The sequence below is a fragment of the Octodon degus genome, unplaced genomic scaffold, assembly GCF_000260255.1.
Source record: "Octodon degus isolate 3935 unplaced genomic scaffold, OctDeg1.0 scaffold00016, whole genome shotgun sequence".
NCBI lineage: Eukaryota > Metazoa > Chordata > Mammalia > Rodentia > Octodontidae > Octodon > Octodon degus.
This window is the reverse complement of record NW_004524592.1, coordinates 16,500,869-16,522,271: the sequence shown is the minus strand read 5'-3', so window position 1 is coordinate 16,522,271 and position 21,403 is coordinate 16,500,869. Positions and strand designations below refer to the sequence as shown.

General features: G+C 36.6%; 1 protein-coding gene across 3 annotated transcripts in view; it reads right to left on the bottom strand.

The window, feature by feature from the left end:
• The window catches only part of Hook3 (hook microtubule tethering protein 3), a 136,169-nt gene that overhangs the window by 66,343 nt on the left and 48,423 nt on the right, over nt 1-21,403 (bottom strand). For all 3 annotated transcript variants that reach the window (XM_004626668.2, XM_023709994.1, XM_004626669.2), the window contains 5 exons: nt 17,786-17,858; nt 16,689-16,739; nt 13,439-13,571; nt 6,602-6,669; nt 854-916 (listed from right to left, as the gene is read on the bottom strand). In XM_004626668.2, coding sequence (XP_004626725.1) covers nt 854-916; nt 6,602-6,669; nt 13,439-13,571; nt 16,689-16,739; nt 17,786-17,858 — 388 coding nt within the window. The remainder of the gene's footprint in view (nt 1-853; nt 917-6,601; nt 6,670-13,438; nt 13,572-16,688; nt 16,740-17,785; nt 17,859-21,403) is intronic.

Genomic DNA, 21,403 nt, shown 5'->3' with positions numbered 1-21,403 from the left:
TAGGATATCATGTCCGCATCTTGTACAGCAATTAAGCACTGGGAAGACTGTATGCAACGTGTTAATTATTGAAACTGTCCTAACAATTTGATTTGAAACTGTCTCATTGCTATTTGTTCTCAATAAAATTATGGCAAAAAAAAATGTATTTAGTATACAGGGTCTATAGGGTCTCACTACACAGATTGGACTCGAAGTGATTCTCCTGTTTTCAGCCTCCCAAGCAATGGAATTACAGGTACTGCGCCAGCACGCCCAGTCACAGTTGCCACCATGGCAAGCCAGGTATCGAACCCCATCCCTTCGTGTGCCTAAGCAGGCACTTTAATCCTCTGAGCTCTCTGGCCTGCCTCCCATTTTTATAAAAAGATTTCTACTATTGTACTTCTCAATATAAATCAAACATTTCTAAAGTTTCTCTATTATTAAAAACTCTTCAGTTAGAAAAGTATGAACAAAAATAACAAATGAAATTTTGTCTCTCCATGTTACCAAAATTTTGTAAAGATGAAAAAAAAAGCCATCAAAGTGACAGTTTTTAAAATCAAATACCACACAGTAGAAGAAAGATAAATTTCAAATTTAGGCTAAAATTACACACAAAGATTTTCATATAGTACATTTAGGAACCCAAAGAAGAAGTGACAAAAGACAAAGAACACAAAGATTTCTGTTATCACAGAATAGCTTGAACATGAAAAAAAAAAAAAAAAAAAAAAACCACTGTAACTAATAGCACTTTATTAAGATATGGCATTTGAAACTACATTAAAATCATAAAAATACATTGCAGGATTCTTTAAAAAAACAAGTTGTTTCCTTGAGCATTTAAAAACAATGCAAAATTAAATACCTGATGATCCAAGTCAACGTATGAATCATTTCCAGAAGACACAGGAGACTCTTTACTCATTAGCTGAAATTAAAATAAATTATAAATTATAAATGTGAATCAAAAAAGACATCCTATATAATTACTGAAATACAAAAGTTAAGGTTAAATTATAATATTGTCCTGTAAATTAATGCTTCTGAATCTGGACCTTTTTGTCACTCCAAGCTAATGCTTTCATTTAAAATTAATGGTCTGAAAATGTGTGACAGATATTGTGAAAAGGAAAATGTTCAAATGAAAAGGGGAACTACCAAAGAGGGAGGAAGAAAGCAAAGAATAAAGAGAAAAGAAAAAATACCGAGAAAAGGAGAAAATTGAAACAAAGCTTTTGTAAATACAGAGGGGAAGAAGGGTTGAAGGAAATGTGTGTGTGTGCGTGTGTGGGAAGAATCACAAAATGTCATGTATAGGAACATATTCCCTATGATAAATATGATTGCTATATGTATCTAAAATGTACCAATAAACTTAATTACAAAAAATTTAGAAATCTGGCTGGGCAGTGTGGACTACACTATAATCTCAGCATTCTGGAAGGTGATACAAAACAATCAGTTGTTTTCAGCCACGGCAACTTAGTGACAAAAGCCTGTCACAAAATAAAGGAGTGGAGACGCAGCTCAATGTAAAGGTTCTGTTTTTGATCTCAAATACCACAAATACATCCATCCAGCCATCCATATGTACATATATACTAAAATTAAAGGTCTGATTTCTGGTGCTCATTTCCATTAAGAATTAAGTAAAACTTATTACTGGAAAGACAAACAGCAAAGTTAAAAAGTGGCCAGGTATTTTTAAAACTTTACAGAAAAATAACAATATTAAGTACTAATTTCTAACTAACAAATGTGGATAATATCAACATTAGTCAAAACTATCTGGCTATTAATGATTAATGATGAGGGTATAGATGTGCACACACACCTCCTAAATCTTTGCCTCTTACCCGTGGACTTCAAAAAAAAAAAAAGATCAAAATGGTCTGGGAGAGAATTCTGAGAATTCTAAGGATCAAGGCTGGAGCAGACTTAAGTCCTAATCTTCTTCGGTTTCTATCTGATGCTCTATGTGAAGAACAAAAGGTGGAGGAACAATCAGAAATGTGATTTTGGCCTTAACCCTGCTCCTCATAGAACTGAAGGGCTATGCGACTGAGGAATGCCTTTACTCTGTATCAGTGGTCCTCAACATGAGAGACTGCCACACCAACAGCAGCAGCACTGCCAAATTATTCATCAAATATTCAAATTCTTGGTCCCAGCCCAGCCTTACTAATTCAGAACATCTAGGGTTATTCCTCACTGTGTTCAGGAAGTCATCCAGATGGTTTTGGTACACTCTAATTTGAGGACCATCACTCTAACTCAATGTAATAATTAGGGTGGAAAATAACAACTACAGGGAAAAAAATCTTGGAATGAGTGAAAACATGAGCTTCAATGTTTTTATGATTTTAAGAGCATTAATACAATTTTCAAAAGTTTTCTTCCAATTAAAAAAAGCTTAGTATCCAGAATAAAATTTAAAAAAAGAACATTCAGAAAAAAATGCATCCAATTCAGAGACAGGAAGGAGGAGAAAGTAGAAATACTTTCTTCTGGTTTTTCTCCCTTTTACTTTGTTGTATTTTTGGTCCTTATAATGTAACTGAGAAACTACCACTCAGTAAAAACCTAAGCATCCCACTCTGGATAAGCCTCCTCCTGCTGCAGGTCTCTCACAGGGTTCTATCTATGAACCCATTCTTCAATTTCATTCCGTGAGTTCCTAGGCCCTATCTCTTCTCTATGCTTTCCCTGTTCCCAGCTACAACGTCTTCTTCCATTCACTTCGCTGCAACTCTAAGGTAAGTACCACTGGTTTTTCCTGGCTAAAGTTTTCCATTCACTTTGCTTCGACTCTATGGAAGTAGCACTGTTTATTCCTGGCTAAAGTCTTTACCTTTATTCTGCTAACATCATCTTATTTTGGGGACTCTCCTCTCCCTATTTTATAGAATTCTATGGTCATTTGCTTAATCAGTTAACTTTACGCTAGATTTCACAGCCTATAGTTTCAGTAACTTTCATAGATATTCTCAGCTCTCCTCCTACATCATACAAGCAAAATATCAATCCCAGATCAATCCAACTATGAATCTCTTTTTGCCACATATACTTAGTAAATACTGAGAGTAAAAAAACCCTGAAAATCCTCACAAAACTGACATATTAATAAATATGTCCAGTCTCCATGAAGGTTTAAAGCTGCTGGCAAACCACAGCTGTGCTTCCCCAGTTCACACCATCTTCATTTCCCTATCTTTCTTCTTTTCAGATCTCATTTATTTTAAAAGTTTATAATAATAATAGCATTATTATTATTATGTATCTGTTTATATTCTTTTTAACAGGATCTCATTATGTAGTCCAGTCTGGCCTTGAACTCACTACAGTCCTCCTGCCTCAGTCTCCCGAATGCTGGGATTACAGGTATGTGTCACCACGCCAGGCAAACCTCATTTCACTCCCCAGGACTTCAACAGGCAATCTGGCTTCCATTGAGATGTATCCTTAATCTCCTATACCCCAACCTACAAGATTAGCTCCACTCACACACATCCTTTCCTTCTCCATCCTGCTGATGTCTTCCCACTCAGGGCTCATCTGGCCACTTGTGCTCTCAATTCAGACTTTTCCAGATTCTCAGACTCTGTTTCATTCAGTCCTCTTACTTTATATTTCAACCACTGTCTTTCTCTTATGTATGGCTTTTTCTTGTTAACATTCAAGTAGATACAAGACGATTATTTACCTGAATAGACAATTTCTCCAAAATGACACCAGAGAAATGGCTAATAAACACATGAAAAAATGCTCCACACCATTACCCATTATGGAAATAAAATTCAAAACAACAATAAGATATGATCTCAAATCTGCTAGGTTGGCTATTTTCATAAAAAATGGACAATAACAAGAGCTAGCAAAGATGTGAAGAATTTAGGATGCTCAGCTCACTGCTGTGGAACTGTAGAATGATGCAGCTGCTAAAGTAAAAAACCTAAATTTAAACCACAGTAAGTCAAGAGCCATTTACATTGATCCAAAAGTCCTCAAAGCAATTGCTCAAAACAAATTTGAATACTCATGCCCACGGCAGCTTAATTTTGTATCTTTTTCATTTGTCATTTAAATTTGTCCCTATCATTAACCAGCTGTATTCTGTTAGCTGAAGTATCCAAAGTACACACATTGCTTTTACATTTATTAATATAAAATAATAGACATTGTTATGCTCAATCTTGATCTACATTCTGTAATTCTTTGGGATAGAATCATAAGATGAAAATCACCTAGTCACAGATTTTTAAGTTAAAAATTATTCCATTATACATATATCTATTATAGAAATATTGGAAAATATAGAAAAAGCAGCTGTGTATGCTCAGTGATGGAGTGCTTAACTTAGCATACACAAAGCTCTAGGTTCAATCACCAGTACCCCAAAAAAAATTAAAATGAAAAAACCCAAACAAGAAAGTAAGAATATTTTGCCATTTGGAGCAAAGTTCCTATTTGGACCAACTGCTTTTGCATTCATCTTAATGTTTTTAAGGTGTGTGTGTGTGTGTGTGTGTGTGTGTGTGTGTGTGTGTGCAGGGTCTCACTACACAGCTCAGACTCGGTAGTGATCGTCCTGATTGCTGCCTCTCAAGTGCTGGGATTACAGGCACACACCACCACACTGGGACTCCATCACTGGCTCAGCACACCTTGGGGGCAGGGCTGGTGTGGCATGCGGTGCCAGGGTTTGAACCCTGGCCTCTGCACTCACGTAAGCAAGCACTTAGTCTGTTAAGGATCACACCATTTATGTGCTTTGTGGTATATTAAATGGTCGTGACCAAACTTAATCTCACATGATATAAAAAGATACATCAAAAAAGATTTAACAATTTACACATCAGTTCTGATTGACAAACACATCAACTTTTAGCTTTTTTTGAGACAGGATCTTGTTCTGTTTTTAACTCCTAGGCTCAAGCAATCTTCTTGAGTTAGCCGTGTAAAGGAGATAGAAACACAGTGTCATGCTACTCACTCAACTTCATCAACTTCTCAAAGGTCCTATGTAATAAAGAACTTGGCTTGGTTGGCTTGTGTCCCAGTTAGTGGCTGTCAATAAGTCTTTGCAATTTTCCTAATGACAGGAATATCTTTTGTTATTTATGGTGCACTAAGAAGATTACTCAGGGGGTGGGGGGAGCACACCAGAAAGACCAGTCATATGATGAGCCACCTGACATGAGCCTGATGTCAAGGGAAGAAGGGGGCTGGAAAGTTAATCATATCCAGGGTCCATCAATCATGCCCAGGTAATGAAATCTCAGTAAAGACTCTGGATACCAAAGACCAACTAAGCTTCTCTGGCTGCCAATATACTGTGTATTCTCACAGGATGATATGCTAAGAGGGTGCTGCCCTGAATCTAGAGGGAACAACAGAAAGTTTGCATCTGGGGAGCTCTCAAACCTCAGCACTCAACCAAAACTTGACATTCAAAAAGTACACTTAATTCTATTTGTTTCTATCACTACTATTTCTGAATTTAAACTCCTTGGAGCAGAACTTAAGGGGGTAGAGGGAACTGCTGAATTTGAAGCTAGGTGGTCAGATGTGAGGGAGGCCTGGGGATCTCTGAACTTAACTTGGACCTGCTTTCAGGAGAGAAGGCAATTGTAAAGACTGCACCTTTTATGTATGAAGCATAGTACAACTCTGAAGAGTCACTATAAAAAGACTGCCAAAAATCACATATTTACTTGCACTTGGCATCTTCACGATTGCCTTTTGTATTTTTCTTTGCTAGTACATATTCATGCTCTATGTACAATTTTCTATTTCCTTTAAGGGTTTCTTTCATTGCTTTTATGACTAAAAAAAATGGTTTACTATCCTGAGATTGACCAGTTATTATTCTGCCTATTTGTATTTTCAGGTTTTTATATTTGAAATATTCAACTAGACACTGGCTTAAGTATGGGTGGAGTTGGAAATTCATTTTTTTGCTAAACAGGAAACTAATAGTTAAATGTGTGACAGGCTGTTGGTTTAAAACAGGTGTTATTCATTAGTTTTGGGAATTATTCGCAGCACTTGAAAAATTAGGAATAGCTATAACTACACCTGCAGAGCAAATGTTTTATATTTAAAGAAAACAAGACTTTCAAATAACTATGATTTTTAAAATAAAAACAAAGCAAGGGCTGGTGGGATGGCTCGGTGGTCTGGAGCACCTACTTAGAACAAGTTAAGCTAAGCAAAGCACAAGGACTGTGGTTCAATCCCCCAGCACCACATGCCAGCCAGCCCCGCCCCCTAGTGGGCTGAGCTGGCCACACACACACAAAAAATCGAATGAATAAATAAATAAATAAATCTTTAAAAAAAAAAAAAACAAAGCAAGTACTATCATAAATGTAGAAGAAAAAGTTCTTGGGCTGGGGGTGAAGTTCAGTGGTAGAGAGCATGTTTGAGCATGCTAAGCACATAGAAGGGCCTGAGTTCAGACAAGGGGAAGGGAGGAGAGATAAGAGGGGAAGAGAGAAGAGGAAAAGAAAAAGTCTCTGAAAATGAGTGAGAAGATTGCTTTCTTTAATTCCTACTTCTATTTAACTCTTTATGTTCACTCTTTTCATTTTTCACAAAATGTAAAACATACCTCTTGAATGGCTGTCATGACAACATGTTGAACTGATTCTTCCATCATCATAATAGCTTGGATGTACTCTGCAAATAAGAACAATCTGTAATGTTACTGTTAAGGTTAAAGACAGTCAAAAGGGGTAAAGGCTAATACTTCACAAATTTTTTCTTGGTACTGGGGATTAAACTGGGCCTCACAAGTGCTGGGCAAGCACTTTTACTGCTGAGCTATATCCCAGCCCTATAAATGTTGTTTCCTATATTTTGATTCTTTTGAGGTATCCCTTGTGAGGTTGGTGTGCTTCATCTATGTGTCAAAATAAAGTAAAGGCTGAAATTTTCAGTATTTATCTTTCTTGAAGATGTGTGTCCCATTCCATATCCAGGATAGGCTGCAGGTGAGATCAGGAGGGCAGCATAGTATGAGTGTCCATTAATGTTAATTAGTGCAACACTAGAGCAAAGGCCTGATGGGCAAGACTCCATCCTACTGCATCTAATTCTAAATATTATCTTTCCCACTAGCCTTCCTAAACATTAAAAAAAAAGACAACCCTAAACTCTATGCTTTATCCTATGGGACATAATGTCAAGTTTTAATACCACTGATTTGGATATAATGTTCATGTTTTCTACTATAGAAAGAAAACTTTATGGAATAAAACCTGCTCAAGACAAAAAATTAAGATGAATTTTACACAGAATACAAAATTGTATAATCCTGAGTTTTAAAATAAAGCCCCACATCTCTTAACATTTTAAGGCACAACCATCTTCACCACTGCTGAGAAAAAGGCCTCTTAGCTTTCAGTAGTTAACTTTATTGGAAACAATTTTTTCCCTTCAAATCCAACAATGGATCACAGAAGCAGTATTAAGCATTAAAAAAATCAGAACGACAAGATGATTCCAACAATATGGCAAATATTTTAATAATAAAGATTTTAAAAGATAGTTTCAGACTCATCTGTTCCTCAGGTCTGAAACACACATGCATGCATATATACACATATACCTCCTGATCCTCCAAAGCAGTATATAAATGGGTCATATTGTGAAACTAACGAAGTATTCTCCTGATAAGACACATAGTATGTGGAATGCCAAAATCATCAAATTTTCAGGGCTGGGGATTTGACTCAGTGGTACAACACTTGCCTAGCAAGCTGGAAGCCCTGGGTTCAGTTCTCGGAAACAAAAACAAAAAATAAACCTCCTCTAAAAAACAAATCAACCAAAATAATACAGTAAAATAAAATTTAAAACAAACAAAAGGCAACTGCAAAATAATCAAACGTTGACTCTCTGATTGTTAATGCTAAAACTTTGAGCTTATAAAAAACATGCTTTCAAGAGAAATATTCTCATAAGGATACTTGTATCTAGCCAAATGTTTGGTTACACAAATAAATATAATCAACACACTAAATCTCAGGCATTGGTCTTAAAGCAATAGTAGAAATACATCATAACTTGACTGCTATTTGGCCAATAAATTATTTAAGTTTGAGGTCAATATTTTTGTTTTGGCTTTTTAAATGACAACTGCAGTGTGGGTGTTGGAACACAGAAAGGTTATGCTTTTAGATATTCTGTTCAAAGGCATCAGACACAGAAACTAGCACAGTGAGGATGAGTGACCAGCCTTCAGAACAAGAGACCGTGGACATGAAAGGGAAGCGCAGTGTACTGATGATGGGAAGGGAGACTTCATGACAGCCAACTGGAAGTGCAGAAAGTGACAGTAGGTAAGAAGGTCAAGAAGTTAGTAGGTGTGAGAGGGGAAGCGTTAGTCAAGAAGCGGTGTTGCCACGTCAAGGCCCTTCCCCGCGAACACCGTAAAGTGAGAAATGATAAAATGATGATGACAACTACAATAATGTGCAATTTCTTAAATAAAAAATTCACAAACTTCTAAAGTGCAATATACAATGATTTATGATTACCACATTTGTGGTAATGGTGGAAAAGAAGTATTCTATGTAAAGGAGTTTATCCTGATTGTATAGCTGGCCAATATTTACAAAATTTTGTACAAACATCCTTAAATTTAAATTTGGAAGAGACATTATTGTTCTTGCCTAGTTTTCCACAAGTTAGAAATCTTGGGAAGTCATATGTTTATGAATCTCAGCTTTTTAATTTGCAAAAATTATTTTTTATTGTGACTAGTATAGTAAAGGAGGTAGACAGAAACTTAATATAGCTGGAGATACAGCTCAGTGGCACAGCACCTGCCTGGTATGCACAAGGTCCTGAATTTGATTCCCATTACAAAAAAAAAAAAAAAAAAAAAAAAAAAAAAAAAAGCAAATTCTAAATATTATCAGAGTATCTTCCACTAGTAATCTTTGCTTTTTCAAATTTATGACCATTTTATTTCCACCAATTAGAGAAGTCAACCAAAATAAAAGCACCATTACTCAAAGTAAAGCATCCTGTCCAAAGTTGAGGTAGTAAATGGCAGAGCCACTTTAGTGAGCCTTACATTATACACCACACAAACACAATGACAGTTTATTCTTTACAATCAATGAAATGCGTATTTGGCTCTCAGTTGTATTTTTAAGAGTAAAGAATACCCTAAATCTGGAAAACTAAGCTGTTAAAAATCCCACTACTAGATATTTCATCTTTTATACAATTGCAGGGGTAAAGTGAATCTATGGTGATCTATGTGAGAACTTCAATAAATATTATGATTATCTTTTTGTAGGAACACAGATATAGGTAACATCTTTTTTTCTCGATCATATTCTGTAGTAAATGAAGTTAACCAACACTTAATAGCTACACTTTTCTGTGTAATATATATTAAAATCTCAGAACTTGATGCATTTCCTATCATGATACAAAAGCAGCTGCTATCTGATATCAATGAACTATAATTTTTCATTCATCTTTAAATGAAAGTATCTTCAAGATTTACTGTTCCTAAAAAAAAAAAAAATTTACTATTCCTAAATCTCCTTATGTACTTCTATTCTTTGACAAAAACTTTTAACCATTTCAGATACAAAGACTATAAATACAGAAAATTATGTAATTATTGAGCTAAACTAAATGAATAAGAAAAGAAATTTTCTATACAAGCAAAGCATGATAAAATTTAAAAGGAATGGGGTCTAAGATAGATAAATCATTAAAAAAAAAAAAAGTCCTGAACCAAAGACCAATAAAACTAGTCATGACTTTAAGAGCAGTGTTGATTCTTTAAACTTATTACCAGAACATCAGAGCGAACAAAGAACAAATACTGGAAATCTGCTGAGTGTTAGCAGGTATGTGGGAAATCAAGGGAAAACAATCCTTTGGTGGGGGGAAAAAAGTCTTCTTCAGTGTAAGTACTGGTAAAAGTGTACTATGTTGTCACCATTTAGAATAGCCCTTACTTACTATTCTGTTCATTTCTCTTTATCCCTTCCTTATTATACTCCAGCTAGATTCTTATATCCAGTTTTCACTACTTGGGTTACTCTTGATCTGCTATCACCCATAACTCTGTTTAAATAACTTCCTGTACCACAAGTCTTGACTAATCCCCATTACACATTACTTCCCTTTATGCTTTATATCTACATATCCCTTGCCCCCCCAAAGCCTCATGTATTCCTAGGTGAAGCTTCTGGGAAGTGATTGGATAAACGGGGGTATCGGGATTAGTCCCCTGATGAATTTACAGTTAAATGTGATGTGGGAGGCCAAGCCTGGTTGAAGGACATGGGCCAGTGGGGGTGTAGCCTGGAAGTCAACCTTCCCCTCCCTTGATCCTTCTCTCCACTTCCTGCTGCCCTGCCATGAGCCGCCTCTAAGCCACGTCCTCTGCCATGGAGTCCTGCCTTGCAGCCAGCCAAGTATGAACTAAACTGTTTACAAACTAGAGTCCAATCTAAACCTTTCCTCCTCTAAGTTGTATGTGCTTATACCTCAGTGACAAGAGCAACTGAGACACTTCCAGAGCACTTACCATTACCCTGGTTATATGTGTATTTATATTATTACTTAATGCCTTTTGCCTCCCTCAAGTTCCACTAGGGCAAGTATTATGCTCCCCTAGACTCTAATCACTTCAATAAATATTTATAAAATAAAACAGAGAGGAAAGGGAAAAAATTTGAAGTAAAATAATATGTAACAAATTTGAACAGTGTTTTTATAAATCAAGTGATCTCCATCCAAATGAGCGTACAGGTCAATAGAGGGGACAGAAAAGCTAAGTAAGATTAAATGAAGGCTAAGGCAGGAAGATCACAAGTTCAAGCCCAGTCAATGTAAAAAAAAGGGAAGGGGGACAGGAATGTAGCTCCATGATAAGGTCCTTGGTTCAATATTCAGTAACACAAACACACAATGCTTACACACATACACACAATTAAATGAGCACTTTGGAAGAAATTTTAAACAGATATAATAATTACATTATCTATGTATGTACGCTAGCCTTTAGGTAACTTCAACAAAATGCAAATCTGTTGCTTTGGATTTGCTATTATACATGAAAGTACTATATTTTTCTCCAGTACTCTGGAAGTCTGAGGCAGGAAGATGGAAACTTTGAACTCAGCATTGCTTGATGACTTAGTCAAACTCATCTCAAAAAAAAAAAAAAAAAGGTGGGAAATAGCTCAGTGCAAAGGTCCTGGGTTCAACCCACAGAACCAACCAACCAACCAACCAACCACACAAAAACACAAAAACAAAACAGTAAAAAAAAAAAAAAAGTTCCATACTTTTCTAATAAGGTCTGTATTTAAGAATAGCCTTCTCTAAATCTAAGCTAGTGATTTTATTAATTTACATCTACACATTTATAAAATGCTTTTCCATTTATTTTTTTTAAATACAATTTTATGAATCACTAGGTAACTATAAAATCTGACATAATTAAAAGTTCACAGAACACACAGTATAAAACGGAACTAAAATCAATGATTTAAGATACTATATAATTACGTTTCCATATAACTTAGTTTGAATCTTTTTTTAAAAAATGTATTTAGGATAGGGTCTACAGGGTTTACAGGGTCTCACTACACAGATTGGACTTGTAGCAATTCTCCTGTTTTCAGCCTCCCAAGTGCTGGGATTACAGGGGCGTGCCATTACACTCAGTTTCAGTTGACTTCTCAACACACCCTGGGGGTGGGACCAGCATGGCATGCCATGGATTGAATCCCAGCCACTGCGCTCTGCCTAGGCAGGTGCTTTAGTCAGCTGAGCTATCTGGCTGGCCTTGAATCATTATTATGTAAGGAATTGTACTATTTTACATAAATACCTCATTTAGTACCCATGAGATAGGTGCTAAATGTTTTTTTTTTTTTAAACTGAAAAATTAAAACACAGAGAATGAATAATTTGTCCCATGTCTTCCACAACTGTGAGAATGGAACCACTTCTCGACACAGTTGATTAGGCAGTACATCCGCTGCCTTAAAAATCAAGGACACAATTACTTCCTGAACTGCAATTTTACAAACTGAATTAGTAAATCAATCAGTATTTACATAATACTAATAATGATATAATACACTGGATCAATTTAGTTCTGGAAACAAAGCTGGATATTTTAGATCACAGCACAAAGGAAACAAGGGAAAATAAAAGATGATAATTCAGATTTACATGGTTAGTAAGATCTAACATTGAGATAACACAGGAAAATCACTAATTTATTTTGATAGTCTTTGTTCATCTTTGTAAAAACAAATCTTCAAAAGTCCTTCAATTTCAAGGCTTTTTCTTCAGAGCATGTCAATATGAAATATCCTTCTAGGTGCAGTGGTGCACACCTGTAGTCTCAGGAGGCTGAGGCAAGAGGATCTATCATCACAAGTTTGAGGCCAGCTTAGAAAACTTAGTGAGATCCCATCTGAAAATTTAAAAAGCCAAGGATGTATGAAGCACCTGAGATCAATCCCCAGTAATGGAGAACGAAAAAAAAAAGAGAGAAAAAGAGAAATATTTTGTATATTTAAAAGTTTTATAATTATGAATAAGTGAAATGAAAAAAATATTGAAAATACGTAATAGAATTCTCTCCTTTCAAAGATAATTAAAGGTAATATTTAAAATTTAACTGAGAGGGCTTGGGAGATAGCTCAGTGGCTTAAGCACCTGACTGGCAAGAGCAAGGTCCTGAGTTTGATCCCTGGTACCACATTAAAAAAAAAGAAAAGAAAAATTTAACTGAGAAAGTGGTTTCTTATGGAAGAACAGCTACCAGATTTAGGGGTGGGAAACCTAATTACAAATCTATTTTATTTAGAATCTACATATAATGACTAATGCTCCCTCTTCTTTTCCTATAATAAAGACAAACTTGTAAATGTTTCAATATACATTTTTTTAAAAAAATTACGTAAGGAATCTATGCTAGATATACGTTAGGAAAGCAGACCTGAATACCCAATGAACTGGGGTACATTTCTGTTCATTTGTTGCAAAATAACAAACCTTGTCCAATCAACAGTACCTTTTTATCAAACCTGGGTGTAGTTAAAATGCATAACAAAAAATATGCTTGGGCAAGGGTGCAAATGCATGGTGGAGTAAGTGCTAAGCATGCACAGGGCCCTGGGTTTCATCCCTAGCAGCACCACAGTACTGAAATAATCTACTCAAAGAATTATGTGGTCTTGTGGAAAGCGAAAAAATTATCACCACAATGAAATTGATTCTATTTTTAAAATTTTTTTTTTATTTTTTAAAACTGATTCTAATTTGCAAAACTCATAGTTGCAACAAATTAGTAGCAAACTAGAAAATGGGAAGGATTAGAAAGATGTTACTGCTTATATTGGTGCTTTATATATAAGATACATATTACTTTCCTTCAGTACTGCAAAATTACCTTGTTTTTGTTCACAATTCACAGCACAGCCTAAAATAAGTTGAAGCATCCTCCCAAGCTCTGCTGCATCAGAATGCTCTCCAATAAGGTTTACGTCAGGAAGCGTAAAGTCATTAATCTGCTGTCCCAAAATCTGAATGAAGACAAAAAGATTACAACTGCATTTGCTTTTATAGAACAAATAAAATATTTGGATTAGTTTGTTATCACCAAAAACTCACTGCCAAGGACAGAGCTGTTCTGCCAATTTCACTCCCAATTTCCATACCTAAGTTATAACTATCTGCAATCACAGCAACTTAGTTCCCAATCTTTTATGTTATATGTACACTGAGAAAGACACTGTGCACTACTTTGTGATCATGGTATCTCCCCTGCCAGATAAGCACAGAAACTGTGCACTACTAATTCCTCTACTGCACTAAGGAGGACTGCACATCTGCTTTCTGATAAACTAAAAGAAGAAGGTTTTTAACTAAGGGACAACAGAAAGAGCTGAGTAAACAAAAATTCATGCCAAGTGTAAGATTTTTCCTAGTCATTTTCATTCCATTTGATTCCCAAAACACTGGTAGCAAAGTATGATATCAGCAAGGATGTAAGATTCTTTTACAGGGAAACTGGCCCCAAATAAAATGACATATGCAAGCAAAGGGAAAGATCTCTGCCTGACAACCTCAAAGTGAAATTTAATAGTATTAAAAAAAAAAAACCAAAACCCTCAACTCAGGTTTTAATCAAGTTTATATAGTACTTTGTAAATATCAACAAACAACCCAAGTATTAAGACATTTGAGAGAAGTCTTCCATGTGAAAAAAAGACAAAAATGAAGTCACAGGAAAGCAAACAGTACAAGAAGTAGACGAAAATAAAAAAGCAAAACCCTACAGAAAGGTTACTTAAAAACTCAGGATTATAGGTTTTTCTGGTCTAGGAGGTGACAAAAGAGGTTATAAATAGAAAGGTAGACAGACTGACCTTCAAAGATGGTGACAATGTCCCACAGATCCATGTCACATGACATAACCATTAAACTGAATATATATACATCATGAACTTTACTGAATGTGTCTTTATTTTATAGTGAAATGGTGATGTGGGTTGTGGGAAGGAAGTCTGCTACTCTAGGTGATCAAGGAAGGCCTCTTATAATAAGATAAAAAGAGCACTGGGGCTGGAGGTAAAGCTTAATGGTAAACATATGCTTGGCACTTGTGAGGCTCTGGGCTCCACCCCCAGCACCAAAAGCAATCAAGTAAACAAAACAAACAAGTGCCCTATACCCTCCCCCCAAAAAAAACCCCTGCTGATCTAGAATGAAGAAGCAAACCATACAGCGATACATCAGGGGAAAATATACCACAAGATTACCCCAGAGTAGTCCTCATGATAGGAGTGTACTTGATTAACTTTTAGCAACAACCAAGATCTGCATGGCTAGGGTAGAAGAGGTCAAACTAGGGGTACGGGGGCAGATCATTTTGGTCCTTGTGAATTACATTAAGGATATGGATTTTATGTTATATAATAATGGGAAAATAAACTGAATAAATGAATAGGAATATACCATCAACTCAGATTAAATTGAATCATGTTTTTGTGCTTTAAGGGAATTAAACTCAGTTCCTTTGGACGGAGCTGCATCTCCTGTGCCATCCTTTTTGCAGTCTTGGGAACAGAATCCAAGGTAGTCTACCAGTAAGGTACATCCATAACCCTTCTCAATTTTTTATTCTAAAATAAGAGTCTCACTAAACTGTCTAGACTGTCTCTGAACTTGCAATCTTTCTGCCTTAGCCTCCCTCAATGGTGGGATTACAGGTATGTGGCTGTATACTGCAGAGAAAAAGTGTTGCTAAATTGCTTGGCCTAGGCTCTAATCTATAATTCTACCTGTGCTTATCACAGTACTGGGATTACAGGCATGTGCTACATGACTAATTTCTGTCTTGAGTAGAAATAATCTCTAGAAGGATATATAAAAATTCTAATAATGATATTCACTAGGAAGACAGAATGAATTTAGAAATAAAGTATGAAAGTAAAAAAGAAGCCTCTTTAATATTCTCAAATACAAAACAGTATATCCATAATACAAGAATATATGAGAGCCGGGAGATGGCTCAGTGGAATAAGCGCTTCCCTGGCAAGTGCAATGGTCTGAGTTCAATCCCTAGTTCCACCAAAAAAAAAGAATATATGAAAGTTCCCTTCAGAAAACAAAAAAGAGCTCTTACGAATCAAAAAAATGATTGATTTAGCAAAACTGGAAGCTTTAATGAGCAAGATGGAGAAAAGATACATTACTATCATAGAGCAAAACATAAGAGGAAAAAAAGAGCAGGGCATGCTAGTGCACACCTGTAAGCCAACAATCAGGAGGATCACAGTGAGTTAGAGGTCAGCCTGAACTACATAGTGAGACTCTATCTCCCCCCACTAAAAAAGCAAGAGAGGTTAGATAATTAAGAATCAATGAGGTAGGCTCAAAGACTGAGCAGGAATTTTATGAAAGAAAGCAAACTAGAAATCGATGTGGGAAGAATAAGTAAAATACATATATTTATATGTAAGAAAATTTTCTTAAAACTAAATCTAGCAAGTATTTAGCCAGCCATGGCAGCACAGACCTGTAATCCCAGCACTCTGGGAGGTTGCAGTTCAGGGCAATTTAAGAGACCTAGCAAGACCCTGTCTCAAAATTTAAAAAGACTGGGAATGTAATGACCCCCCCAAACCCCAGCCCACCTCAAAATTAAAAACAGAAAAAGGGCTCAGAATGTAATTCAGAAGAATTACAAGATCTTGGGTTCAAGCCCCAGAACGAACTAACTAACTAAAATCAGTTTCTCTACTCTCTGAACTTTTCCCCAGGAGTTCGACTCTTCTGATGCAGTGTGAAAAGGATAAAGTTAAGCTCCAGGGCCAGGGTTGTGCCAAAAGATAAAGTGGGAGTAGTCATTGCAGTTGACTTTAATGGTACACAGGCTCTCCCCTCAGAAGTAAGGGATAAATGGAGAAAATTAATAGTAAGCACAAAGCACAATCTAACACAAAGTAGTGATCATCAACAAAATACCCATAATATAATGAACGAGTTGCTCATCTACTCATCACCTAACAGATGCCTATACAAAGATCCTACGAACTGTACAAAACAAGACAAACTATACATTTTTGAAGGCAATTCTTTCTTAACTTGAAACTTATCCCATAAATTTCAAATACAATAAGAAAAAAAATCCTTACCTCATGATTGTAATCCAGGATTCCTTTCAAAATTTTCTTTAAATTGCTAATCTGTTTAAAAAGAGAAATAATAGGGTAAAAGGCAAACATAAATAAAAAGTTTAATATAAAAATATTATCATCATAAATATATTTTCACTGATAACAGTACTAGCAACTAATACATATACTGTAACTACTGTAAATATATTATAACTCTTATTTTTGTGTGGTAGACCAGACCCCATTATAATTCTCATTCTACAACATGGAAACTGAATTATATAAGTTGCCTAGGCTGAGCTCTAATTTATTTTATTTTTATTTTTTGGCGGAACCGGAGATTGAGCTCTAATTTATGATTCTCCTCACCCCAGTTATTATCTTCCACTTTCACACTGGAAATTCCTTTTTTTCTGTCCTTTCTTATATTCCTTTCACTGAATCATTTCTCTTTCCTAGTTTACTTTATTATTTTGATGGAATATACTTTCCCTCTCTATCTTCAGAAGAGTAAATGATAGGTAATATTTTCATGCTTTGTACATTTGAAAACAATCTTACTTCTTCCTTAAGTTAAACTGGTTGTGGAATTTCAGTTGGAAAATCCCAGTATTTAAAAGTCTTTACTACATTGTTCTGTGGATTTCAGTGGTGCTCTTTCAAGAGCTTCAGCTTTTCATGAGGATTTCTATCTTGTTAATTTCTATCCTTGTCCATTTGTGAAAATTTCAAGATCTTTTTAATCTCCAAGGTTTACGATTGTATGCTTTGGTGTAAGGTGCATTTTATGGGGCCACAGATCCTTTATTATGATTAACACTTAGCAATCCTTTAAAACTGAGGTATGTAAAGGTTAAGTAGTCCCCCACAGAGAATAAAGGAGAGAGCTCTGATGTGGACAGAGGTACTCTGGCTCCAAGGCTCATGACTTCACATATTGCTTTACTGTCTTACTTATGTTGCATTTAATGATCAATTTCGCTTATCTCTATTTCTTCAATTTCACATGATTTCACCATGCATGGGCTGTTTCTAAAGTTCACTAGACATGTTAGATAAAAATCCAGCAATTATATACACAAAGTATTTAAAGACAGAAAAACAACAAGAAATACCTTCAGCCTCCAATTATCTCCCACTTCAGTTTTGATTCGGTTTAGCCAATTTTCATCAAAATATGTAGGATCTCTGCAATTAAGGAATGGTTAATGTATTAAGATCATGTAGCTATCATGCTAAAAAGAAAATAAAACTGAATCCTATTCCATATTACTTAAGTGAGCCATAAAAATATATTTGTAAAAAAAAGTATTTGTCACATATCAGCCACTAAGTAATGCAGTATGTGAGAGCAGTTGTAATTACTGTACAGCTGATTTCCCTAAAAGCAACGTTAAATCTTTTTATTATTTATTTATTTATTTGATACAAGGTCTCACTATGCAGCAGTGATTCTCTTGTCTCAGCCTCCTCAGTGTGGAGATAACAGGCATGGGCCACTATGTCTGGCTGGGAGGCCAGCACTGTGTACCCAGGGTTTGGGGGCCAACATGGCATGTGGGACTGGGAATTGAAACCAGGTCCTTGCACTTGCCAGGCAGGTACATAGGCTGCCGAGCTATCTCCCCAGCCTTAACAGCAACTGTATTATTAACTCACTATAAAAATATAAATTATTTTTGCCCTTTTATAAGCAATACTAATTTTAAAAGTTATAAATTACAAAATATACTAAACTGGAATTAACTGTAGAAACCAGAAACCTTGCAAAAACTTAAGTATTGATGTGAACAAATACATTGAAACAAGGAAAGAACCTAACTTATTTTTCCTAGTGAGAACTCCGTATTTCTAATAAATGCTAGGAAGAAAACCCCAGATTTTTCAAACTAAGTATGAATGTCATCTTAACATTTACAAACTGATACTTTTAAGAAATGATATAATTTGTCCAAGACCACAGTGGAACACCTGTGTTTACTCTGGTCTCTTGGCCTCCTAAGGCCAAGATTTGTCCATAACACCACAACTACCTTTATTAAATCAAAGAACAGAATAGCAAGGAGATAGGTTGGGACTAACAGTTACAAATAAACTTTTAGTGTAACTCAAACTGATAAATATAATCAGTCCTAAGTTTTATTCAAATCAGCTTTAAATAAGCAACATGTTACTTAGCATTTTAACCTTTTATTATAAAAAAATAACATATTTATTAAGGTAAAGAACAATTATAACCAAGTTATCTCTACATAAACCAATTGATTTTTGAAGAATGTACATTTTGGTTTTAGTGGGGAAGTGTGGAGGTAGGCATATGGGCATCCTTTAGACAGAATCTTGCTAAGCAGTCCATTGTATCTCATTGTGAGATACAATTCACATAGCATAAAATGAGCCTACTTAAAGCATATATGCATTGCGTTGGGGAGATAGCTCAGTAATCTAACTGCTTGCCTGGCAAGCTCAGGATCTGAGTTCAATCCCTGGTACTACATGCCGGGCTGGCCCTGAAACCAGGTATGATGGCACATGTCTGTAACTCCAGAGCTGTGGAGGCTGAGACAGGAAGATCACTATGAGTCCAAGCTGAGTAGTAAGACTCTATACCAAATAAGTAAATAAAAATTTATTTATTTTTATATAAATTTTATTGAGAAATAGCAATGAGACAGTTTCAAAACTGATTAGGACAGTTTCAATAATTAATAAATTGCATATTGTTGTCTTAGTGGTTATTCATACTACAAAATGCAGACATGATATCCTATCCACAAACACTATTAGAAAAAATCTTTCTATTCACTGAATTAATAGAAAGTACCTGCATATCTATTGTATTTTGAATATACAGATACAAAATGGTCCTTCATTTGTATCCCCATTTTTGTTTGTTTTGTCAGAGAAGGGTATTCTATTGTCATACAAATATTGTAAGTGCATAAATTCAGCAAAATATTCCAATATAGTCTAGTAGTCCATAACTGTAGTGGGTTTTCCATAGGACTGGCAACGTCAGAAGTTGCTGACTTGAGCCTTTTACAGCATAGTCTATTAATATGGCTTTACTTTTATACTTCGATTTCATACTTTTCTGGTGGATGGTTAAGACCTATATAACAAGAAATGTAATTTTTGTATCTGACAAGGTCAGTCAAATCCCCTCAGGATTTACCCTAAAACCCTGTACCGCAGTTTGTAGACTCTATGTCAGTGTCAGCCATGTAGATGAGTCACGGCCATTGCTTGACCAATTTGCTCTCTGTGAAGGCCTGAGAGAATGTTTTCTCTCCATGTGACTCCTCTTAGGTACACTACATCATCGATCATTTTCCTCTGTGGCCCCATAACCTCCTTGATCAGAAAATGTAGGACACAACTGAGTTACATGATGTTACAGTACAGGTTCTCCTATGTCCTGAATCCTCACTGACCTTGAAAGGCTAGGGAAAAATGTTGGCTGTCCTTGTAGCCCTTCTTTTTCTCTAATTTTTGGTCTGCAAACTTAAGTTGTTAACCCTGCAGAAGAGAAGCTTATTACCCTCCAACATAGGCAGTTAAGCTAAAGCACACTATCTGTCTGAATATCAAACATCTTAGACAAAACATGGAACAGGTATTTTCCATCAAGTGTTGATATGTTAAACTTTAAGTCTTTATAGAATATGAAGAAAAGAAAATTATAAAAAGAAAAAAATTTTAGGGTATGTGGGAGAACTTCCCACTACCCTGCGCTCACGGGACCTACTGGTTCCAGCCCAGGAACAGCGTGGGTGAGACCCTCTTCCATCCTCTTGGGATGCCCCCTACCACTCCGAAGCACTACCCCTACCTCGCCCGCCGAGTAGGAATTTGTGCCGTGTTCCAGGAACCCCCAGACCCAGTCCTAGCCCTAGCCCAGGCCCAGTGAGTGTTTGGTTTCTTTTTTCTTTTTTTTGGTGGAACCGGGGATTGAACTCAGGCCCTTGTGCTTGCCAGGCAAGTGTTATTCTACTGAGCTATCCCCCCGCCCCCAGTGAGTGGTTGAGAAAGCATCCAGCTACCCTGCACTGGCAGGACCTACTGGTCCCAGACCAGGCGCAGCGTGGGTAAGACCCTCTTCAACCCTCTTGGGACAACCCCCACCACTCTGCAGCACCTCCCCAACCACACCTGCCCCATAGGAATTTCTGCATGTTCTGGGAACTCCCAGATCCAGTCCTTGCCCAGGCCCGGTGAGTGTGTGGGAGAGCTTCTGGCTACCCTGTGCTGGCGTGACTTACTGGTCCCAGCCCAGGTGCAGCATGGGTGACACCCTCTTTCACCCTCTTGGGACATGCCCCATCACTGTGTAGTACCCCCTCACACCCCGCCCACAGAGTAGGAATTTCTGCCGCGTTCCGAAACCCCCAGATCCAGTCCTAGTCCAGGCCCGGTGAGTGTGTGGGAGAGCTACCTCTCCCCTCTACAATACCTTGTCCCTTCCAGACTCAGCTCAGGCCTGGCATGCAGGCCTGGGGTGACACCCTGCAGCTGCAATCCCTGCAGAAAGAGTAGGGGACAGAACCACCCAGCTAGTCCAGGAGCAGAACATCTTGCCAGAGGAGCACAACAGTTTCACCCCCAAGGGCAGCAGCAAGAAGGAGCTAAGCACAGCAGCCAGACCCAAGCCAGGCACAGCTGGATAAATCCAAACTTTGTAGGTCTGCACCTGAACTTCAGTAGGTGCTAAGGTTATAACTGCAACAAAGATC